This window comes from Marmota flaviventris, chromosome 4 (genome assembly GCF_047511675.1).
Source record: "Marmota flaviventris isolate mMarFla1 chromosome 4, mMarFla1.hap1, whole genome shotgun sequence".
Classification (NCBI taxonomy): Eukaryota; Metazoa; Chordata; class Mammalia; order Rodentia; family Sciuridae; genus Marmota; species Marmota flaviventris.
In genome coordinates, this window is record NC_092501.1 from 125,745,389 (window position 1) to 125,766,795 (window position 21,407).

At 39.8% G+C, this 21,407-nt stretch overlaps 1 protein-coding gene and 1 long non-coding RNA gene across 2 annotated transcripts in view; both read left to right on the top strand.

The window, feature by feature from the left end:
* The window catches only part of LOC139705450 (uncharacterized), a 56,191-nt gene extending 35,797 nt beyond the window's left edge, over positions 1-20,394 (top strand). Inside the window, exons 2-4 of the long non-coding RNA XR_011707384.1 lie at positions 13,908-13,977; positions 14,354-14,428; positions 19,818-20,394. This is a non-coding gene — a long non-coding RNA (uncharacterized lncRNA). The remainder of the gene's footprint in view (positions 1-13,907; positions 13,978-14,353; positions 14,429-19,817) is intronic.
* On the top strand, positions 6,109-7,581 carry LOC114087276 (sperm motility kinase 2B-like). Its single transcript, XM_027928713.2, has one exon. It carries the CDS (start codon positions 6,109-6,111, stop codon positions 7,579-7,581), a length of 1,473 nt encoding a protein of 490 aa, XP_027784514.2.
* Positions 20,395-21,407: the final 1,013 nt, after the last annotated feature.

Genomic DNA, 21,407 nt, shown 5'->3' on the forward strand with positions numbered 1-21,407 from the left:
GTTAATGAAGTCCCGAAAAGGCCCTAGGCCAAAGTCCACCTCAAAGAAATGTTAATGAACAGCCCCCAGCAAAAAGGTGCTGACTCAGAAGTCCTTCCTGACCAGATTACTTCTTTGGCCCACCTGTGTCCCACCCCTCGGGCCTTCCCACCTACATTCCATCACTGAAAGAACTATAAAAAGGGGAGACAACATCCCTTCCACAGATTCCACCTCTTGGGTCCCCTTCTTCCTCCGGGAGAAGTCTTTTCTGCTGTCCTTTAATAAACTTCTAATTTCTACTCTGACCTTGCCTCGGCGGCGTGCTTCTTTGGTGTTATTCTTCAACATCGGGGAAGCAAGGACTCCTCACCGGTCAACAGCGGTAACAGAACCACCAGAGGATCTAGTTAAAGAAACTGGACTAAACTGAGTAATATTTTACTACACAAATTGACCTGATTTTTTTTTTATTATAAGGAGAAGAAGTCACTTTTTAAAAAGGAATAGTTGATTTTTTTAACTTTTTTTTTTTTAATCATTTCAAAGCACCATACTGTACCATGAGTGGTTTCCTGATAAGCCCAGTTGGCCTTATTGTCATAATGCTATTATGACTGTGTGTTTAGACACAGACGAGCTGGGGGTCAGGGTGGGGAAGTGCATCAGCATCTAGGACACACGTATTTAAATCCTGGTTATTTATTCACCATTCGTATGGGTATGTGCACACTATTCAACCATTTGGGTCTCCAGTTTCTCATGTAAGAAAAGGGAGAATAATAGTCCCTGCCATGGGAGGTAATTGCAAAAATTAAATGAGTTGTAAATGTAAAGTATGTGGAGACGAGCTGACATAATGGTGAGCATAGTTTGAGAGCTGGTATTATCAGCACTGTGTGGATTGCAGGGTTGAAAAATGGTCTTGCAGAGCATCAAGTACTCATGTACCTGAACCAGTGTTATGGAACATAAGGAAATGTGGGATGCCATTTGTGAATTATTTGAGCTTATTTGAACATCTTTACTTGGCCTTGAGATTTAGGTTTGGCATTGCAAACTATTTTGTGGCTCCTTTCACTCAATGGATTGAGCAATGCTAGGGAGACTGCACTGCTAGCTGTGAAGTTGGGTGTAACCTGTTGGAAACTGGACAGCCCATCTCCTATCTTAATTGGTGAAGAACATTCTATGGAAGACATTTGATATTTCTGCCATACAAATAAAGCAAATGCAAGCTCTTATCCTCTTTCCAGTGTGAAAGCTCTGTCCCTAAGATATAAGAGCCTTCCAACCCTCCTCCACGCCCTCCCCCCCCCAACACCCCGCTTTTTAAAAATATTTCCGGTGTCCTTTAGTTTCTTTGCTGTTTTCTATTTCTTAGCTTTATTTCACAGCCAGCCTATTCCACCCAAGAGGAACCTTCAATTCCACCACCTGCATGGGCCATGGGTGGGATAGAGAAATATGGAAAATGATGGCATTGGAAAGAGACAAATGGCACTTGGAGATGTAGAAGAGCAAGGTTGCTTGAGCACCAGTGTGAGCTCAGTGAGGCAGCACATCATGGGGCAAGGGCCAATCAAAGGAGAGCTGCTCCCTTCATGGCAATATCAGAGCAGAGAGAGGGGAAGGAGACACAGGGAAGAAGCACCCCCTCAGGGCATGACTCCAGTGACCCATCTCCTCCATTCACTTTCCACCTGCCTACAGTTAACACCCATTTAGTCCATTGAAATGAGTAGGGTCTGATTAGGTACAGCACTACTATTCAGTCATTTTGCCTTTGAATATTCCTGCCTTCACACAGCAGCTTTTTGGGGAACACCTAATTTTGAAACCACAAAAGGCTTAAAAGCCTATCTGCTTGGAACTCTGAAACAGGGGGATCATATGTTCAAGCCCAGGCTTAGCAACAGAGCAAAATCTTGTTATTTTCATGTGAGTATCAGAAAATGTGAACTGAACAACAGAAAATATAAGCTACAATGGACTGAAATAAACCAATTTTTGAAAAGCATGAACTACCCAACACTATGAACCTTTCAGGGTTCAATGATCATTAGGAAGTTATGTTCCTAATTTGAGAATCTCCACAGGAATCTTGGGTATAGATGGAGAATTCTACCTAACAATTAAAGAAGAATCAATACAATTCTATGCAATCATTTCCGGGAAGTAGAAGAGCAAGGAGCAATTCACAACTTATTTTATGAGGCTAGCATTACTAGATCATTAACTAGAAATTATAGTGTCAAAATAAACAATGGAAGAAACCCAAAATTGAGTGTTCAAATTCCATCCTAAAGTAAACATGAAAATCCCTATATAATAATACATTTCATTGATAAGAATAGAATAACAGGGCAAATTCAACATCTATGGATAAAAACTGTTAGAAAACTAAGAATATAATGATATGGGTTGAAATATATCCCTGGAAAGCATGCTTAGGTTCTGACAAGACTGAAGGAAATGGCATTATGATGCTGTGATTACCACAAGATTGGCTCCTAAGGGAATAGGACAAGCTTTTGGTTCAGTGTGAGTTGCTTTATAGAAAGAGCAGGGTGTGATGTTGGTACTGTTGTATTTTTGTCTCATAAAGAGAGCAGATTAGGTTAGTGGTTCAATGGGACTTGTGTCCCTATGAGGAGAGCAGGATGGGCAGTTGTCCATTGGGACTTCTGACCTTTTGAGGATAGGATGGGCATCTGGTTCATTGGCACCAGTGTCCTTATAAGGAGAGCAGGCCAGGTGGCAAGTTGGCTATGTCTTGCACCCTTATAAAAAGACTAGGGAAGCATTAAATTTGCTGTGCCTTTCATTTTTCCAAAATTATCTTCTTTCCAATCTAGTTGATTTTTATAGTGAAACATTTAAATTCCAATTCCTTTCATTTAGAAGATATTCCCCAGGTATTTCTTTTGGTTCCCATGAGGGTCGTTTTACATGAGAAAGAGAAACCAGTCTGATGTTACCATACAGCAGCATAACTTCAGTAACTTGCAGAATGCTGCAAATATATATCTGCATCCCAACTCCCTTGGTTCCTGGTGTCAGGAATATAACAAGTGTATGCATTGTGTGTGGAATCAAGGCTAAAGTGGCCTCTGAGGGCCTGTGTACCTTAGCATGGTGAAACAACATTTTAGGCATTGGGTCAGCAGAGGATCCCATGACCTGTATTCAAAGAATTATTCTCTTCTGTGCCTTGGATCCAATCTGAGTGGGTATGGTCTTGCAAATTCCTGAGATACTCTCAAGACATCTTCCCTATTGTTTTTGTGCAATGAACATAGCATCTCTTTAGGATCTGTAATCTCTTCAACAAGCACATCTTTTCTAGCCTCAGCTTTCCATGTGCATAACTGTCCAAACTGCAGGTTGTAAAATTTTTTTAAGTCTGCTTGCTACTCCCCATTCTCACAGTAAACTGGGCTAAAAGCTGCCAGTTATATCCATGCCAGTGACTAAATGCTGTACTGTGTGTAAATTTCCTCAACTCTATTAATTACTTCCTTGCTTCAAAATTCACCCTAAAACAGGGTCTCCGCAAATGGGCAAAATGCGATCAAGTTCTTTGACAGAAAATAACACAAGCAGCCTCTAGTCCAATTTCATGTAGAGTCTCCATTTCCTTTGAAACTTCATTAGTATGGTCAGCATTTCTGTTGGTATTCTGGTCTTCTGAGCTCCTCCCAAAATTCCTCATCAAGCTCTGCTTACTACATTCCAAAATTTCTGAGGCTTGCATCTCTAAACTGTTAAGTATTCTTAGTGCAAACCAGCTTTAATGGTTTGTGATCAATGTGGTCCAGTTAGTAGCAATGACCCTACTTCTCAGTACCAATTTATGTTTCTCTTAGCTTTCTTTGATGCTGTAGTCACACCACCCAACAAGCACAACTTAGGGATGACTACTTTATTAGGAGCTCAGGATTTCAGAGTTCCCAATCCATAGATGGCCAAAAACATTGTACTGGTCGAAACGTGACGCAGCACATCCTGGGGCAAGGGCCAAGCTTCTCCTTTCATAGCAACATGGGACAAACAAGGAAAGGAGACACAGGAAAGAAGTACCTCTCAGGGCTTTACTCCAGTGACCCATCTCCTCCAGTCACTTTCCACCTGCCTACAGTTAACACCCAATTTATCCATTGAAACGAATAGGGTCAGATTAGGTACAGCTCTCACAATCCACTCATTTTACCTTTGAATATTCCTGCCTTAACACAGCAGCTTTTGGGGAACACCTCATTTTTAAACCACAAGTGCCTTAAGCCTATCTGCTCGGTACACTGAGGCAGGGGGAATCACATATTCAAGCCCAGCTTAAGCAACTCAGCAAGAACTTGTCTCACAATGAAAAGGGGACAGATCTAACTCAGTGGTACAGCACTTGCTTAAAGTGTGAAAGGCTCCTGGGTGATGGGTTGAGTTCCAGTACAATACAAAAAGAAAAAATAGAAAAGATGTAGGGTGAGGGGTTCTGAGGAAATGAGTTCCATTTTCTGCCTTTCCATCATATGAGGACACAGCACCAAATTGCATTGACCTAGAAGTTGCCAGTCTACAGATCTGGGACTAGATAATTTGTTAATAAATCACCCAGTCCACGGCATTTGCTTTCAGCAGCATGAAGGGGCCCTGAGAATGCCTCCATGTCTTCCCCATCTGGGAAGGACACTATTACTGGTTCTAGGATTCTTGGCAATCAGGGTTTGTTCTTTATCACTTTGAATGTTTGAACCCGCTGTGTTTTGTTCTTTAGTGCTTCCTCTCTCTAAACCCCATAGCTGTGCATACCATGCTTGAGAGTATCTTAGGGAAGAGAGCATTATATAGTATCATGATGTGAGGGGCTACGATCCTTTTGACACTCATTATTCAGTGTTGGAAATAAAGAAGTTGAATATCTTCAGTGTAGATATAATGAGGTCATTCAAAGGCTAAGTTATTACAGACTTCTAGACTTGAAATGAAAAGTCCATTGAGATCCTATTGTGGCATTCCTTCCTCCACAGAAAATCTTAACTAAGCTTCTCCAGAAATTTTCACCGTAATTGATTTTAAGACTCTCAGCAGAAGAGTCTCTACAGAAGAGTTCTATGTAGGTAAACTTCCTATTATCCTGTTGCTGTATTTTACTTGGCCACTGCCCTGGAAAGAAATCAGCACTCTGGTGCTGTGTGCCCTTTTACTAGTTTTTCACAAACATAGATCCAATATAGTACTTTATAGCTGCAAAATCTGATTTAAAAAAAGACAAATCCTTTAACCAGGCGTCTGGCCTTGAGCTGGAACTTCACAGAGATGTCTATACTTCTAAGATAGTACAGGCTACCAATTGGGCTCCAGAGTCACAGCTGGCAGGAGGAGGAAAGAAAGGGGAGAAGAAGCTCTCCCTTCTCAGGCACTGTCTTTGAAGGGTTAATTTTCCCAAAAGAGTAAAAGAAAAATGTGCTTTTGTGTGAACTTCTGCAGACTGTGCACTTCTGAGCCCCTCCCCTAACAAACTGGGTATAAAATTCTGAAACTACTTGAACTTGGGAGTCAAGGCATTAATTGATTACAGTGAAAACTGTACCCTCTGAACCTGGCTGCAGCCAAATAAAACTGTTTCCTGCTGTCTTAGGTTCCCTGCATCATCTGTCCCCTACAAGCGCAATGTACAAATTTTAATTTTAAAAAAATACATGTCAGTTTCCATAACCCATTGAAGTGAAATACTTCTTGGATTCCATTCTTATTACTGTGAAAGTAGAAAAGGTCCTATAGGCCCAAAGGGTGATGGCCAGTGGGGGTGATACTCAAGCATGATTGGGCCATTTCTTGCTCTGACCTCACAAGGAGCCATTGTGAGGGAGTCTCAATCCCCGGGTATATAACAGAGTGACTGAGGCTGGGTTTTTGTCCATAAGTACAGGAAGCTCTTGGTGGTGACCTGTCGGACTCCCAGCTAGTTAGTGCGTTTGGTGGTTGGCGGTTGGTGATTGTGGTCTTTGGCGATTGGTTCTTTGATTTGGGTTTTTTGTTTTATCTTGTTTTGTTTTTTGATTTTGGTTTGTTGTTTTATTTTCTTATTTTGTTTTTAGCTAGCATCCTTAGTTGGTGTTCCTGCTTAGGATGCATAGTAAGAGTAGTGAGTTTAGTGTAGTGCCGCAGGGGCCTGGCTCCTGCCAGGAGAAGGCCTTCACAGACCATTACCAGGTCGTGAAGGACATTGATCATGGGGCATTTGGTCAGGTGATCCTAGCCCGCCATCTGCGCACTGGGGCCGAGGTGGCGGTGAAAGTCCTGCCAAGGAGCATATGGGAGAGTTTGGTCCTTCCTGAAATACTGGCATTGAAGACCCTGAACCACCCGAACGTGATCCAGCTCTTTCAGGTGATTGAAACCCACAAACAGATCTACATCGTGATGGAGTACGGGGTTGGGGGATCTTTATTTGACCTCGTCCCGCCTGGGGGCATGCAGGAGGAGGAGGCCAGGAGACTCTTCAGGCAGATCGTGTGTGCGGTGTGCTACTGCCACAAGATGCACATCTTGCACGGAGACCTGAAGCCCAAGAACGTTGTGCTGGATGCCAGAGGCAACATCCGAATCATCGACTTTGGCTTCAGTATCATGTTCAAGCCTGGGCAGAAGCTGACCCAGTTTTGGGGCACTCTGGACTACCTCGCCCCGGAATGTGTGCTCAAGGAAGTACACGAGGGTCCCCCAGCGGACAGCTGGAGCCTGGGTGTCATTTTGTATTTTATGTTGACTGGACAGCGCCCATTTACGGCGGCCAGCATGAAGAAGATGTTGAGGAAGATCTTACACCCCAAGTTGAAATTTCCCTGGCACGTCTCAGCCAAAGCCAAAAGACTCATCAAGAAAATCTTGACAGTGGACCCCAGAGTAAGGCTCTCGGCAGAGGAGATCTTGGTGGACCCATGGCTGAATCAGGGTGAGGAGAAGTTACCTTTCCATGATGTGCCCCTCCCCAACCTCTCAGACCCCACAGTACTGACAATGCTGTTCGACATGGGGTACGACCCTTACAGTACCTGGTTGTCGCTGTCCCAGAGAAAGTTTGATGATGTGATGGCTTCCTATCTCATAATCCAGCAGCAGATAAGCCAGGGGGCAGGCTGCATGAAGCCTGGGAGAAGGGATCCTTCCATTTCCCCTGCCCTCCCGCAGAGGAGGGCGAGTGAGCCTGCCCTTCACACCTTCTCCCTGCCCTGTGAGCATCATCAGCCTCAGGAGGCCAAGGAGTCAGGGCAGAAGGGCTTCAGAAGGGCCAGCTGGCCTGCCATTAGACTCCGCTTCCTACATGAGAAGCCCCCCACTCCCAGGCTAGCCTCCCAGCATCACTCTGTGTCTGACCTACCCCAGCCCTGCCCATCAATAGCAGCCAGCCATGTCTCCCAAGATGCCACCACAGTGCATCCCCGGGGCCACAGGAAGGGCTGGAAGCGGGTGAGGCGGAGGATGGCTGCCTGCTTGCGCAGACTGTGCTGTTGCACACCCTCATGTGATGGCGAAAATGAGGCTCCTACACCAGGAGAGCAGAAACCTGCTAGGTTCACAAATCGGGTGGTTCCTACATAAATGGACAGTTCAGATGGACCAAACGAAGAAACAGCCAGCCAGAGGAGCCTTTGCTCCGTGGATGCTGTCACTATGTTGGCATTTGTCGCATGGACTCCAACAGCTGTAGGACTGAGTGCCTACTGGCTGGGTTTCTCCACATGGGGGGTCCAGCCAGGAGCACATCTGGATCTACCTGGACATCAGGCATCTCCCATGCCTCCACCTGCCGGGACTGTTTTTCCTGAGACCCTTCCCCTGCCTTTTCCCATGCTTTTGTATGCAGTGATATTTCTTAATAAATTGGTTTCTCTGAAATTGCATAGTCTACCTGATATTCTAAAATTTTTTTAAAAAGAGGCTGATCTATAAAAGGGGGAAGTGTCTGTGTTAGAGCCCACCAGGCATCCTCTCCTAGACCTAACACTGTGCCTCCCTCTCCTGTTTAATGTACATAGACTTGCTCACCTTGAACCAGTGCAGATGAGGACTCAATCACTTTAGCCTGTGTATAAAGTAACATGCTCACCTTTAGCCAATGTAGATGTGGACTGTTTCCTTAGTGTAGAGGGTCTCTTGCCTCTAGCCAGTGTAAATTAGCTCTCACATGCTTTGACCTAGTGCCATTGGAGATTTGCTCCCCTTAACCCAGTTGGATGGGACATAACTGACTTTGAGCTGGCAGCCTTTGACAGAAGGAATCCATTCCTGAGGTGTGTGGAGGGGATGGGTGGCAACTGTTGGAGAAATCACATCTGAGAAGACATTGGAAACCCCAGAGATTTCTATGGCATCATCTCCATACTGTTTGCAAGTAAGGCTGAGGAGGGCCAAGGGTTGGGAAGGGCCTGCCTATCGCCCTGACTGTGTGCCTCACCACCTGCCATGCTGCCTCACCATTCCTCGTGGCCCTTGCTGAAGGTAGTAGGGAAGGAAGCACATGGGGTTTGGAGAGTGGAGATGACAAGCCATCTATGGATGATATTTGCATAAAAGCAAAATGTACTCATGTGGAACTGCTCTATGCTTTGGGGTTCTCTTGCAGCTTCTTCTTGCTATTCCCTCAATGATCAGGTGTGGATACCTTAAAAAAATGTAGGTCACATGTGTCATTTTAGTGGTTTTTTCCATTTTCTGAAATTGGGCCCCATTTGCGAAATTATCAGATGCTTGGGATTATTATTATTTTTTTTTAAGAGAAACACTTTGCATGTTTTATATAGAAAAAAAATCCCAATGGTGGTGAATCCCTCTAAGGCAAAACCACTTCCCAGCTTGAGGCAGGGGCACAGGTGTGCAGCCAGGAAACGGCCATTTTCTGACCCAATCTTGGCCTACAGAAGGAATTGCCTAAGAGCTGCCTGAAAGGTCACAATGTGCAGGGGGTTCTGGGAAGCAGGAGAGGCCTACTGAGGATCATGGAGGAGTGTCCTGGGGAGGAAGCCCAGGCCCAGGTGACAACTCCAGGCCCACATTGGGACAGTCACAGACGTGTGGGATCCTAGAGGCCGGGAGAGAGGCAGTGTAAAGAAGGAACGCCTTTTTGCATTTTGTGTGGTTGTTCTCGGGAGCAGAAGGACAGGGTGTTGGGTTGGCATTTTCCTCGAGGCCTGCCCCTGGGCCAGGCTGGCACTTGTCAGGCAGGTGTTCTCCCTGTGGCTCCTAGAAACAGATGTTGGCCTTTCCTCTGGGGTCAGTGTAACTCCTGCCCTAGGTAGGAAGAAAGGGCTGTTTCATTTACTCAAATATTTATATATGTTGATGTCGAGCTCCTTTATGCTGAGGACTTTCTGTTAAGTAGAGCACAAACCATGGGTTCCATCCTTACAACCTACACCAGCTTTTCCACTTTTCTAAGATGCCTGTTCCCTCCAGGGCCTCCTTGACTCTTCCTGCCTGTTGGACACAAGTATAGTCAAGAGGTGATGGTATGGGCAGTGCATATCTCCAACTGACAGGAGTTTATCTGAAGTGGTCTAGAAAGCCAGATGTGATATCTTTCATCTTCACAAACACTGAGTAGAATAGGTCTCATTTTTAGAGTGATAGAAAATTAAATCTTACTAGTTGTCTCCATTGCTCCTTGAGATGACTGGATATATTTGCTTCCTAAAACCAATGAGATGTTGGAAACAGCTTTACACACTTTTATTTCACCCTGTCTCTCTGCAAGCAATAACTGCATTTCAAAGACTAATCTACTTTTTAACATTCAAAGGTGATTTGAACATTGTGATTCTAGTCTTGCCCTTTGCTCTCTCCTCTTGATCCTTCTCTGACTTTTCTCTTTTCTTTCTCGGTTACCTCTTTGCTTCTTAGGCTACATTGAGACTCCTACTAGGATGTGCAATTTGATCATATAAGTTTTTTTTTTTTTTTAAATCATTTCAGGAAGAGTTTGATATCTCCCGTTACAGAATTTTAAGAGGTGATTTTGGTCTGGCTCATATCTATAATCCCAAATGACTTGGCAAGCAGAGGCAGGAGGATCACAATTTGAAAGGCAACTTTAGCAAAATAGTAAGCATCTTTCTCATATTAAAATTAAGCAATAATACTAAAACAGACTGGGGATGCAGCTCAGCAGTAGAGGACCTGTAGGCACAGTCTCCAATCTCTCTCTCTCTCTCTCTTTCTCTCTCTCTCTCTCTCTCTCTCTCTCTCTCTCTCTCTCTCACACACACACACACACACACACACAGCAGATTATGTTTAAATTGATATTTACCATTCTATCAATATTCTGGTGTTTCCAAATTCAAATGTCATACTGATCTCCATCTTTTCTATTTTTTTAAGAAGCCGCACTAACAAAGTGCTCAGTTTTCCATGAATATATTTTATAGTTCACCTGGGTAATGTCTGATGTTGCTGTGCTGACAGAGCAAGTGGTGTAGATTCTGTTTCCTGAAGATTGATCATCTATTGATCAGTTGACAGATTTTTTTTTTCTGGTGGTTTCTTACACTGATGGAAATTTTTTCAGTATTGAGAAAACTATGTATTTCAAGAAACCTCTGTTAGGACTGCAAACATATAGGTCTTTACAGTACTGCCCACCTCTCTGATTTTTTTTTTGGTTGAAAAATGAATTTCCACAGTGAATTAAAAGACTGAAATATATAGACATTTGGTGTAATGTCTCTTTACATGGAATTTTAATAATTTTTTTTCTGAGAATTGACATATATACATGAGTATATTATGAGAATATGACATATACATGAGTTGTTATAAATTTTATTTTATTGATTCCTATTCTGTAGGTTAAAAGAGAGCTATGTAGTAGGTTTAGAAATAGTTGATTGGAGACCTTATGTAGGTCCCATTAATTAGTCGTACTTTTTATGTTAGGGGTGACAAATTTTAAATAACTATGTTGTGTTATTAATTATTCAGAAAGCTTTACTGATTTACAGGGATTGGCTTTTTTTCCTAAAGTTTTTAGCTGGTCACACATAAGTGTATTAACTGAAATACCATCTTATGTTGCATTATTGTAATTTAAATGGATTTTGCATATTTTGGTATAAGGTATTTTATGAATAGAATCAACGTGGTAGCCATATTAATAATCCTAAAATCATTTATATTAGCTTTAGGATATCTGTATGGATATCCTTTGAATATAGAGTGATTGAAACTTCACTAGAAACAAAATATTGAAGGCCCACTGGGAAGTTCTAATACAAGAGGGTTGAAGAGCCCAGATTCTCCAGATACCTCAATACCAACCAAGTCAAGTTTCAAATTACTCCGTGTATGTTTGATTTAAAGCTTCCCCTCTCCATGTGAAATAGGGATAAATACAAAATAGGATGTCAACAAGGCAATCAGTGTAGTGGGTGCTTAGGTATCCTCATGAGACATCAAAGTGAGATATGAAAGTAAGAAATGAAATGTCTGCAGGCAGTCTGTCTTTTGCTGATAGTGGAGGGTAGACTCTTCAATTTTTAAAAAAATTTTGCATTAAAATTCTTAATACACCATTATACCATAATTTATCATATTTCTGATTATATATAAGGTATGTTGACACCAAATTCACATCTTCATACGTGTATTTTGTATAATGATGAGGGTCTCTTTTGATTTATCATCTTGATTGGAAAACTCGCAACATCTACTTTTTTTTAGCCATAACAACAGGCAGGTGTCCATCTTTTGTAGGGAGTATCTTTCCAATTTATTTGCATTCTTTAAAAAAAATTTTTTTTTTAGTTGGACACAATGCCTTTATTTTATTTATTGTTATGTGGTGCTGAGGATCGAACCCAGAGCCTTGCATATGCTAGGCGAGCACTGTACCACTGAGCCACAACCCCAGCCTCATATTTGCATTCTTAAATTAGATATTCCATGACTTTATTGCACAGAGAAGAAGAAAATCATCTTGACAGAAGATTGCCAATGTAAATGGCAAGAAATTTCCTGTTTAGAATTTTTTTCTTTTTTGAATATCAGAAATTCTGAAAATTTGTAGACAGTAAACCTGTTTCAGAGTGAAAAAGAACAACATTGATTTTGAACAGTATATTTTGTACTTAAATTTATTTTGGAACATAAACACAAAATCATAATGTAAAGTTATGTAATATTTTGATACATGTGTATATTGTAAAATGTTTAGATCAGGTTAAACATATCTATTTCCTCAAACACATTTTTATGTGTTTGAGGAAATAGAAATTCAAAATCCTTCTGGCTTTTGCAGATACCCAGTTCAAAATTGTTAATGTGTAGTTACTGTGTTGTACAAGAGCACCCCAAGAGTTCTTGCTCCTATCTTAATGGTGACTTCGTATGCTTTGATCAACATTTCCCCAACCCTCCTCTCCTCTACTCCCCCCCCCCTCCGCCCAGTCACTGGTAAGCACAATTCTATTTCCAACTTCTGTGAAATCAACTCTTCTAGATCCATGTATTTGTGAGATCATGCAGTCTTTGTCTTCCTGCACCTGGCTTACTTCATTTAATAATCTCTAGTTCCATCCATGCTGTCACAAATGCCAGGGTTTCCTCCTTTTTATGGCTGAGTGGTATTCCATTGTGTACATGTACCACATTTTCTTTATTCATTCATCAGCTGATGAGTACTTAGATTGTTCCCATATCTTGGTTATTGTGAATAGTGCTGCACAATCATGGGAGTGCAGATGTCTCTATGACTCACTGATTTCATTTCCTGTAGATATATCCCAGTAGGGGGATGGCTGGATCATGTGGTAGTTCTGTTTTTGAAATTCTGAGGAACCTCCATACTGTTTCCATGATGGCTGAGTTCACCAGCTGCTCCTACCAATAGTGTGTAAGAGTTCCCTTCACTCCATGTCCTTATCAGCACTTGATGTTGTCCTTTTGGATATTAGTCATTCATACCAGAATGAGGATTTGACATCGTGGATTTGATATATATTTTCCTCATGATTAGTGATGTCCTGAAGCATTTCCCATGTTTTCATCTAGTAGTTTCACAGTTTCAGGTTTTACATTTAGTCTTTAATCCATTTGGAATTGATTTTTTTAAAAAAATGGTGATAGGTTAGGAATCTAGTCTCACTCTTCTGCATATGAATTTCCTTGTTTTACCAACAACATTTACTGAAAAACCTATCTTCTCTCCATGTTCCTAGCACTTTTGTTGAAAATTAGTTGGTTGTTAATTTGTAGGTTTACTTCTAGGCCCTCTATTCTGTGTATGTGACTGCTTTTATGCAAATATCATGCTGTTCTTACAGCTTTCACTCTCATTTAGTTGGGAATGTTGTATCTTACATTAAAAAAAAAGTAGTGTTTTCTTACACATGACTTAATTTTTTTTCCTTTATGAAGTCCTTTTTTATTGATAAAAATTTGTTTCTAATATCTTACTGTTCAACTCTGTACACACCATATAAATTCTTACATATGAACACGTTTATACAAATAAATATTCACCTATAAATTCCTAGGATAGCTTTTCTTCCCCACCCAACTGTTTTGGAGACAGATTATTATCATTCTATTAGTTATTGGTCTAGGCTTCCAAGTCACCAGTGTAAGAAGGTATTCATTTTTACCAACGTAATCTTTCTGGGGTCAGGGTGAGCTGTTGTTGTCCAGTGGGTAACAAGGTCCTACTTATTTAAACATAATGATTGGGTCATTGGTTTTATAGAATAGGTGTAATTTAGTCAGGATGGAAATATTCATTCAAATTATTTTTAAGCAACTAATATTTGAAACATATGAAGTTCTTACCATTTAATGAGCTGCATTTCAGTACTTTGTGATATTCTCCTACAGCATTGATTTTTAATGTTAATTATTGTGAGTAATCTGTTTTTCTTTGCATCTTTCCTCCACAGACCATCATTCATTTACCCATTTTCTGCTCTTTGATGTAGTCCAAGATGGGGTTTATCCAGTGGTGTGCTGGTAATGTTTTATAGCCAGATCTTGGAGAATGGGTGGTGAAACTCTGGTTTTTGACAATTCCTGAGATGTAAAATACTTGTTATGGCTGTGGATGACTTCAAGCTACCTATGTGATGCTATGGACACAGAGCATGGAGGAGATGGGCTCTCACAGGCTGGTGCAAGCTGAATTGCTCACCCTGGCTTATCCCATCTTAGCCCTAATTCTACTACAAAGATAATGAATCATGAATGATTTTCTAGTTGGTATTGTTCTTATACTATAGTTATGATTTTGAGTATAGCCAAGTATAAAATATCTGTGGGTATGTAGCATTATTATGATATTCCAAAATAAAAACTGACAATGTATAACCCCACCTTTTCCATTTTTCAGTTGGGTGGAAAGCTTTGGATGTCAGGGACTTGGATTATTACTGGACATTTTGGAGAAATTGACTACTGGAAATATGTAAGTATTATAAATAATTTTCAATTCAGCTACATTTGTATTTCCACTTATAATTCCTATACCAATGTATTTTACATTAATAGAGCCAAGAAAAAGTTTTAAAGAATCAACACAAAGTCATTCTGTCTTTAATAAGCCTTGATGAATACTTAGATATGCATATAGCTAATTAGTATTTGTCTATCACAAATTCTCACATGAATTAGAGGTTTGTAATATAGGACTTTACTTGCATTAAACTGATGTTTTGTTCTCATGTGCTTTATAGCACATAATGGAAATATTGAATTAGATTCCAATTGTGTATGAAACAAACTATCTTGCAACAAGAGACACTTAGGATTGAATAGACTGTCTGATGTTTAACTCCTGGTGTATACAAACAAATCTAATAAAATATCCAAGTGAATTTTTTATAATATTCAATTGAACTAAAAGTTTTATGAAATGGGAGAATATTGTAAATGCTTAGGAGAAAGAAAACAAAAGTAAGGATGTGTGGTTCATTTATTCAAATTTAAAGGTAATTAAAGCAGACTTCATCTTTATTGGTTAAATTTCCAGATATGGTTTTGAAGTGTACATACACAAGGGGCCTTTGTTTCTGAAGCCAGCTCCTTTGCTCGTATTTTCTCAGCTATTGAGATTAGCTCACTGCAGATAGTTGCTCATCATGACATTCATGTAGTGTGGTCCCAGACATTGGGCATCCTACGTAGGGATTTGGGGTGTTAACTTTCTGCTACCTAAAACCTTTATCTTAAGTGGCCTGAGATTCTGTATTAGGTAATAATGGGCCTCATATAGAATGCATGTGGAACCTGGCATTGGTCTCAGTTTATAAGAGGCCAGTTACATTATCCAGAATTGTTTTTTTTTGGTACTGATTGAACTCAGGGGCACTCGACTACTGAGCCACACCCCCAGCTCTATTTTGTATTTTATTTAGAGATAGGGTCTCACTGAGTTGCTTAGCACCTTGCTTTTGCTGAGGTTGGCTTTGAACTTGCAATCCTCCTGCCTCAGCCTCCCAAGCCGCTGGAATTACAGGCGTGTACCACCACGCCCAGCTATCCAGAGTTGTTTTTTGACATTCAGAAAGTTATGTCCTCAGACTTTTAAAAATTTGTCACACCTCTCTAACCTATAATAAATAGCTTTCAATAGGGCACTTTAATTGCTATTACTAGTAATTTGACTCCTTCTCATATAGAGTCAAAAAAATTCTGTTTCTCTTTGCTTTATTTTGTAAATCATTGAAATTATTTTGTAAATTATTTTGTAAATTATTGTAGGTAGTAATTCTGTGTATAGTTATAGATACTGAAGAGTGGTAATCTAGCCTCAATCCAGTCTTAAACTGAGCATTACCCATTTTTACATTAACAAAATCAGAGGATATTGCCTATGATGGGTCTTCGGAGTCACAGGATACTGGTTAATACCATGAAATCAGAAAATGCTCACAGACTATCATTTAAGAGACAGAGGATTTGTCAGAGAAAGTAGGTAGTGCACTTGAAGGAGATCACCAGGAGTCATCTTGAGTGGCTGGAGGAGCTACATGATTTGATTCAGAAGGACAGACACTGGCTAAGGCATCCAGGAGGGTGGGAAGTTAAGGCGAAATGCTGGGTACAAGCTTTTCTTAATCCTGAGGTGTATTAGGACAGAGCCAGCTCTTTAGTATTCATTAATCATTGATTGACCCTGTGAATCAGATCTAAATGGTGCTTTATAATCTGCTGACAATTCCTGTGATTATCATGGCATGTTGTAGTTTCTGGCCCAATGCCTGCTGTTTTCTTGTCTGTTATGAAACATCTTAGAGCATCACAGAGGTAAGCATTTACTGACTGGTTTGGCTGCCTGTGTAAACATTTTCCCATAACTGAGACAGATAAGTCTTTCCAAAAGTTCCATTCTGGGGACATTGGCCCATATGCTTGATCTTCATCCCAGATCATCCCATTTTTATTTAGGTGTTTACAACTGCATTGCCTTCTTGATGATTACTGTCATTGTGATTAGGATCCATAACATTAACTATGGCAGTTTCTACATCATACCTTCTTCAGACTGTCCTTCACCTTTGCTGGTTTATAAACTAAATAAATAGTATAATATCGTATTATAGTGAACAGTATAATATTGTATTCAAGTGTGGATTTTGAGTGCTTGAAATGTATCTAATTTGAAATGAGATGTGCTATAAGTGTAAAATACAAATTATTTCATTCTTCTTTATGGCTGAATACAACTCCATTGTTTGTATATACCTCATTTTCTTGAACCATTCATCTGTTGATGGACATCTGGGTTTTTTTCCTAATTCGGCCATTGTGAACTATGCTGCTATAACCATTGTAGTGGGTATATTGTTACAAAATGCTGATTTTAGTTCTTTTGGATAAACACTGAAGAACACCTTTTCCTTTACATTTTTGCCAACATTTATTATTATTTGTTGATATACCTAGCCTAATTCTCTTTAGATCAGAAACCAGCTTGTCACAAGTTATGAAGGATTCATTTCTGTTTTCTGTAAAAATATTAGGATGTCTGTATAGCCTGGCCATAAGTTGATGTTGTAACGCTGCTTGGAATGCCTGCCCGTGCCTTGAACTCACCCTTGCCTGGTTTTCTCTGACCAGATAACAACCCTTTCCTAAATCTTAGTGACACCTCATAAATCCTGGCCTTCCCTGGCCAAATAACGACCCTCTCTGAGGCTCTAACGACCTTCATAAATTCTGATGTCGGGGCCAGCAAAAATGTAAACTAACTGTTATGCTCCTCAGAGTTTTATTATCTGTAACCCCACTTTGTGTAACTTTTTGGGCTATAAAGCTGGGCTGCAAGAAAGCTTTGGGGCTGTCCTTGGCTCCCACGATTTTGATGGGAAAGGCAGCCTCGCCGGTCGAAATAATAAGCTTGCTTTAATTTGATTTTAATTGGAGTCAGTGGTCTTTTCTTGCGTCGTGGTTTAACATTTGTATCCTTGATGATTACCATTATGACTAGAGTGAGATGAAATCTTAGTGTAATTTTGATTGGCATTTCCCTGATTGCTAGAGATGTTGAACATTTTTTATATATTTGTTGACCATTTGTGTTTCTTCTTTTGAGAAATTTCTGTTTAGTTCTTTTGCCCATTTATTGATTGGGTTATTTGTTTTTTTGGCATTGAGTATTTTGAATTCTTTATGTATTCTGGATAATAATCCTCCATCAGCTGGCAAAGATTTTTTTTCCCATTCCAAAGGTCCTCTCTTTACCCTTAATCATCTTGTTTGCTGTGCAGAAGCTTTTTAATTTGATGGCATCCTATCCTATTTAATGGTTCTTGGTTTTATCTCTTGAGCTTTAGGGGCCTTGTTAAGGAAATTTGTTTCTATAATTATGTGATAGAGTGTTGAGGATATGATTTTTTTTTTTTTTTTTAGCAATTGTTAGGTTTCTGGTCTGAATCCTAAGACTTTGATCCATTTTTGATTCGACTTTTGTACAGGGTGAAAGATAAAAATCCAAATTCATTCTTCTATACATGGATATCCAGTTTTTCCAGCATCATTTATTAAACAGGCTGCGTTTTCTCCAACATTTATTTATTTAACATTTGTCAAGTATCACATGACTGTATAAATTTGGGTTATTTCCGTGTCTTCCATTTTGTTCCATTGGTCTTCCTGTCTATTTTGATTCCAATACATACTGCTTTTGCTACTGTAGCTCTATAGTGTAATTTGAGATTGGGGATAGTAGTGCCTCCTACTTCACTTTTCTTATTCAGTATTGCTTTGGCTATTCTTCCAAATGAATTTAAGGACTATTCTCTGAAGAATGTCATTGGTATTTGTCATTGATATTTTGATGGTTATTGAATCTGTGTATTTTTTTTTGCCTTGCATTTCTTGTGTGTTTATGTGTGTGCATGTATGCACACATGCACTTGCCCATTTGTTCTCATTAGTTATACATAACAGTAGAATGCATTTTGACATATCATACATAAACAGATTATAATTTCTCTTTTTTCTGGCTGTACATGATGTAGATTCATACCAGTCATGTAGTCATATATGCTCATAGGGTAATAATATCTGATTCATTCTACTGTCCTTCCTACCCCCATACATCCTTCCCTCCCTTCACTGCGCTATGACCAATCCAAAACACCTTTATTCTTCCCTCGCCCCTCCCCCCATTTAAGTTAACATTGGCCTTTCAGACGAAACATTCAACCTTTGTTTTTGGGGGACTAGCTTATTTTGCTTAGCATGATATTCTTCAGCTCCACCCATTTACCAGCAAATGCTATAATTTCATTCTTCTTTATGGTTTGTGTATATATACTGCAATTTCTATTGTGTATATATACTACAATTTCTTTATCTATTCATCTGCTGAAGGGCACCTGGATTGGTTTCATAGTTTAGTTATTATGACTTGAGCTGCTATAAACACTGATGTGGTGCATCACTCTAGTATGCTGATTTTAAGCCCTTTGGGTATAAACCAAGGAATGGAATAGCTGGGTCAAATGTTAGTTCCATTCCAACTTTTCTACATAATGCTTTCCATAGCAGTTGCACCAATTTGCAGTCCCACCAGAAATGTATGAGTGTACCTTTTCCCCCACATCCTCACAATACCAGACCTTAAACTATACTACAGAGCCATAGTAAGAAAAATAGCATGGTATTGGCACCAAAAGAGACATGCAGACCAATGGTACAGAATAGATGACACAGAGACAAACCCCCATAAATACAGTTATCTCATACTAGACAAGGGTGCCAAAGACATTCATTGGAGAAAATATAGCCTCTTCAACAAAAGGTGCTGGGAAAACTGAAAATTCATATGTAGCAAAATGAAATTAAACCCCTATTTCTCACCCTGCACGAAGCCCAACTCAAGTGGATCAAAGACTTAGGCACTGGACTAGAGACTCTGTGCTTGTAGAAGAAAATGTAGGCCTAAATGTCAGCTTAGGAACTGTGACTTCCTTAACAAGTCCCCTAAAGCAAAAACAATAAAATCAAGAATCAACAAATAGGATGGATTCAAACTAAAAAACCTTCTTCTGAGCAAAGGAAACAATCAATAATGTGAAGAGCGAGCCTACAGAGTGGGAGAAAGAAATCAAAAGCCTAAATAAGTGGAAAGAGACTGATTTTGTAGATCAGAAGATTTGACATAATAAAGAGGACAGTTCTCTCCACATTGACTCATAGGTTTAATACAATCCAACCAAAGTCCCAGAAACATTTTTATAGCTATAGACAAGCTGATTCTAAAATTTGTAGATAAAAGGAAAGAAACTAAAATAGCCAAAACAATTTCTAAAAGAAGAATAAATTTTTTTTTAATGTTTATTTTTTAGTTTTCGCCGGACACAACATCTTTGTATGTGGTGCTGAGGATCGAACCCGGGCCGCATGCATGCCAGGCGAGCGCACTACCGCTTGAGCCACATCCCCAGCCCCAGAAGAATAAATTTGGAAGAATCAAACTACACAATTTTAAGATTTATTATGAAACTCCAATAATCAAGACATTATGATGTTATCAAAAGAACAAAAAACCAAATCAATAGAACACATTAGAGTGTCCAAAATAGACGTAGAGATATGTTGTCAATTAATTTCAGTCAGGCCACAAAAGCAGTTTAATGGAGAAAGGGTAGTCAATGAATGGTGCTGGAAAAATTTGATATCTATATACAAAACAAACAACTTTAAAAAACCATTCATTTACAAAAATAAAAATAAAATTTAAAATACATAAATAAAATTACCTGATAGCTGTAAGCCCAAGAATAATAATAGTATACAATAGTAAGTGACATCTACTGTGTCTTCTATTGCTCATTGTTACTATTATCAAGAGAATATGAAACTAATTACAACATTATTTCAAGCTAATATTTTATAAATCTTAAGGTTTAAAAAGCAGTTTGATTAAAGAGTCTAAAAACAGATTTCTGTCCTTTGTTATCAATATGGGAACAAGAAAATATTCCAAGTGTATAATTCATAATTGGGGAAATTTGAGGCCCAGAGAGGTTAAGTAACTTGCCCCAGGTCATACAGCAGGATTAGTGATTATGTAATTTGTACTCTTTATCCATCATGGCCTGTAGTACAAGCAGCATTTCCTACTTTACCATTTGGTCAGATAGTGACCAACTAGCCAAAAATCTGTGTGCACCCTGATTTTGGCAGTGTCTACCCTGCCAAAATCTGAAAATGCTACTGACATTAAAAATCTTGTCTCTGTGTAACCCCATAAGATCACCTTGGTTTCCATGGAAGACAATGTTTCTGTGCAGCCAAGTAATGTTATACAGCTCAGAGGCAAGCAGCAGTGAGGCTGATTTGGGATGCCCTAAAATATGAATAATAGAAAGCAGTTTTCAGTGTTTCTTATGACATTTCCTAAATCCCTGAGGCACTCTTTCCTTTGGTAAATAAATACAGATGTTGCTTATTTTGCTGTGCCATTCCGTGAGCAAGACAAGAGGATCTGATCTTGGTTTCTAGAAGAGCAAGCCTACTAACATGAAGGAGGTGACAACAAGCACAGTTGCAACAGGGTATTTGACTAGAAACCCAGCGTCATTCTAAACCACTAGAGCAACCGATTCCTTTCTCTTATCTAACCATAGGATTCCAAGATGGCGGATTAGTGGGAAGTGGCTTTTCTCAAAGCTCAGTAACTCAGACTCAAACAGGGAGACAACTACTTCTCTGTGAGTGAAAACACCCCACTGGCACTCAATATTGGACAGAGAGCCTTGAAGACTGGGAAATTTTGGATATATCAGACAAGGCTAAGGAACAGAATTGGAGCTGAGCTCCTGGGTGGGGGTGGGCAAAATTAATACACAAGGTCAGAAAGGACTGAAGAAAAGTGGTGGGGAGGTCTTGGTATGGGGAATCCCAGGGTCAGAGGGGCAGCCTGCCCTGGGCCA

What these genes read in the sequence shown, in the direction of transcription:
- LOC114087276 (XM_027928713.2), top strand. Translation starts at nt 6,109, where the DNA reads ATGCATAGTAAGAGTAGTGAGTTTAGTGTAGTGCCGCAGGGGCCTGGC.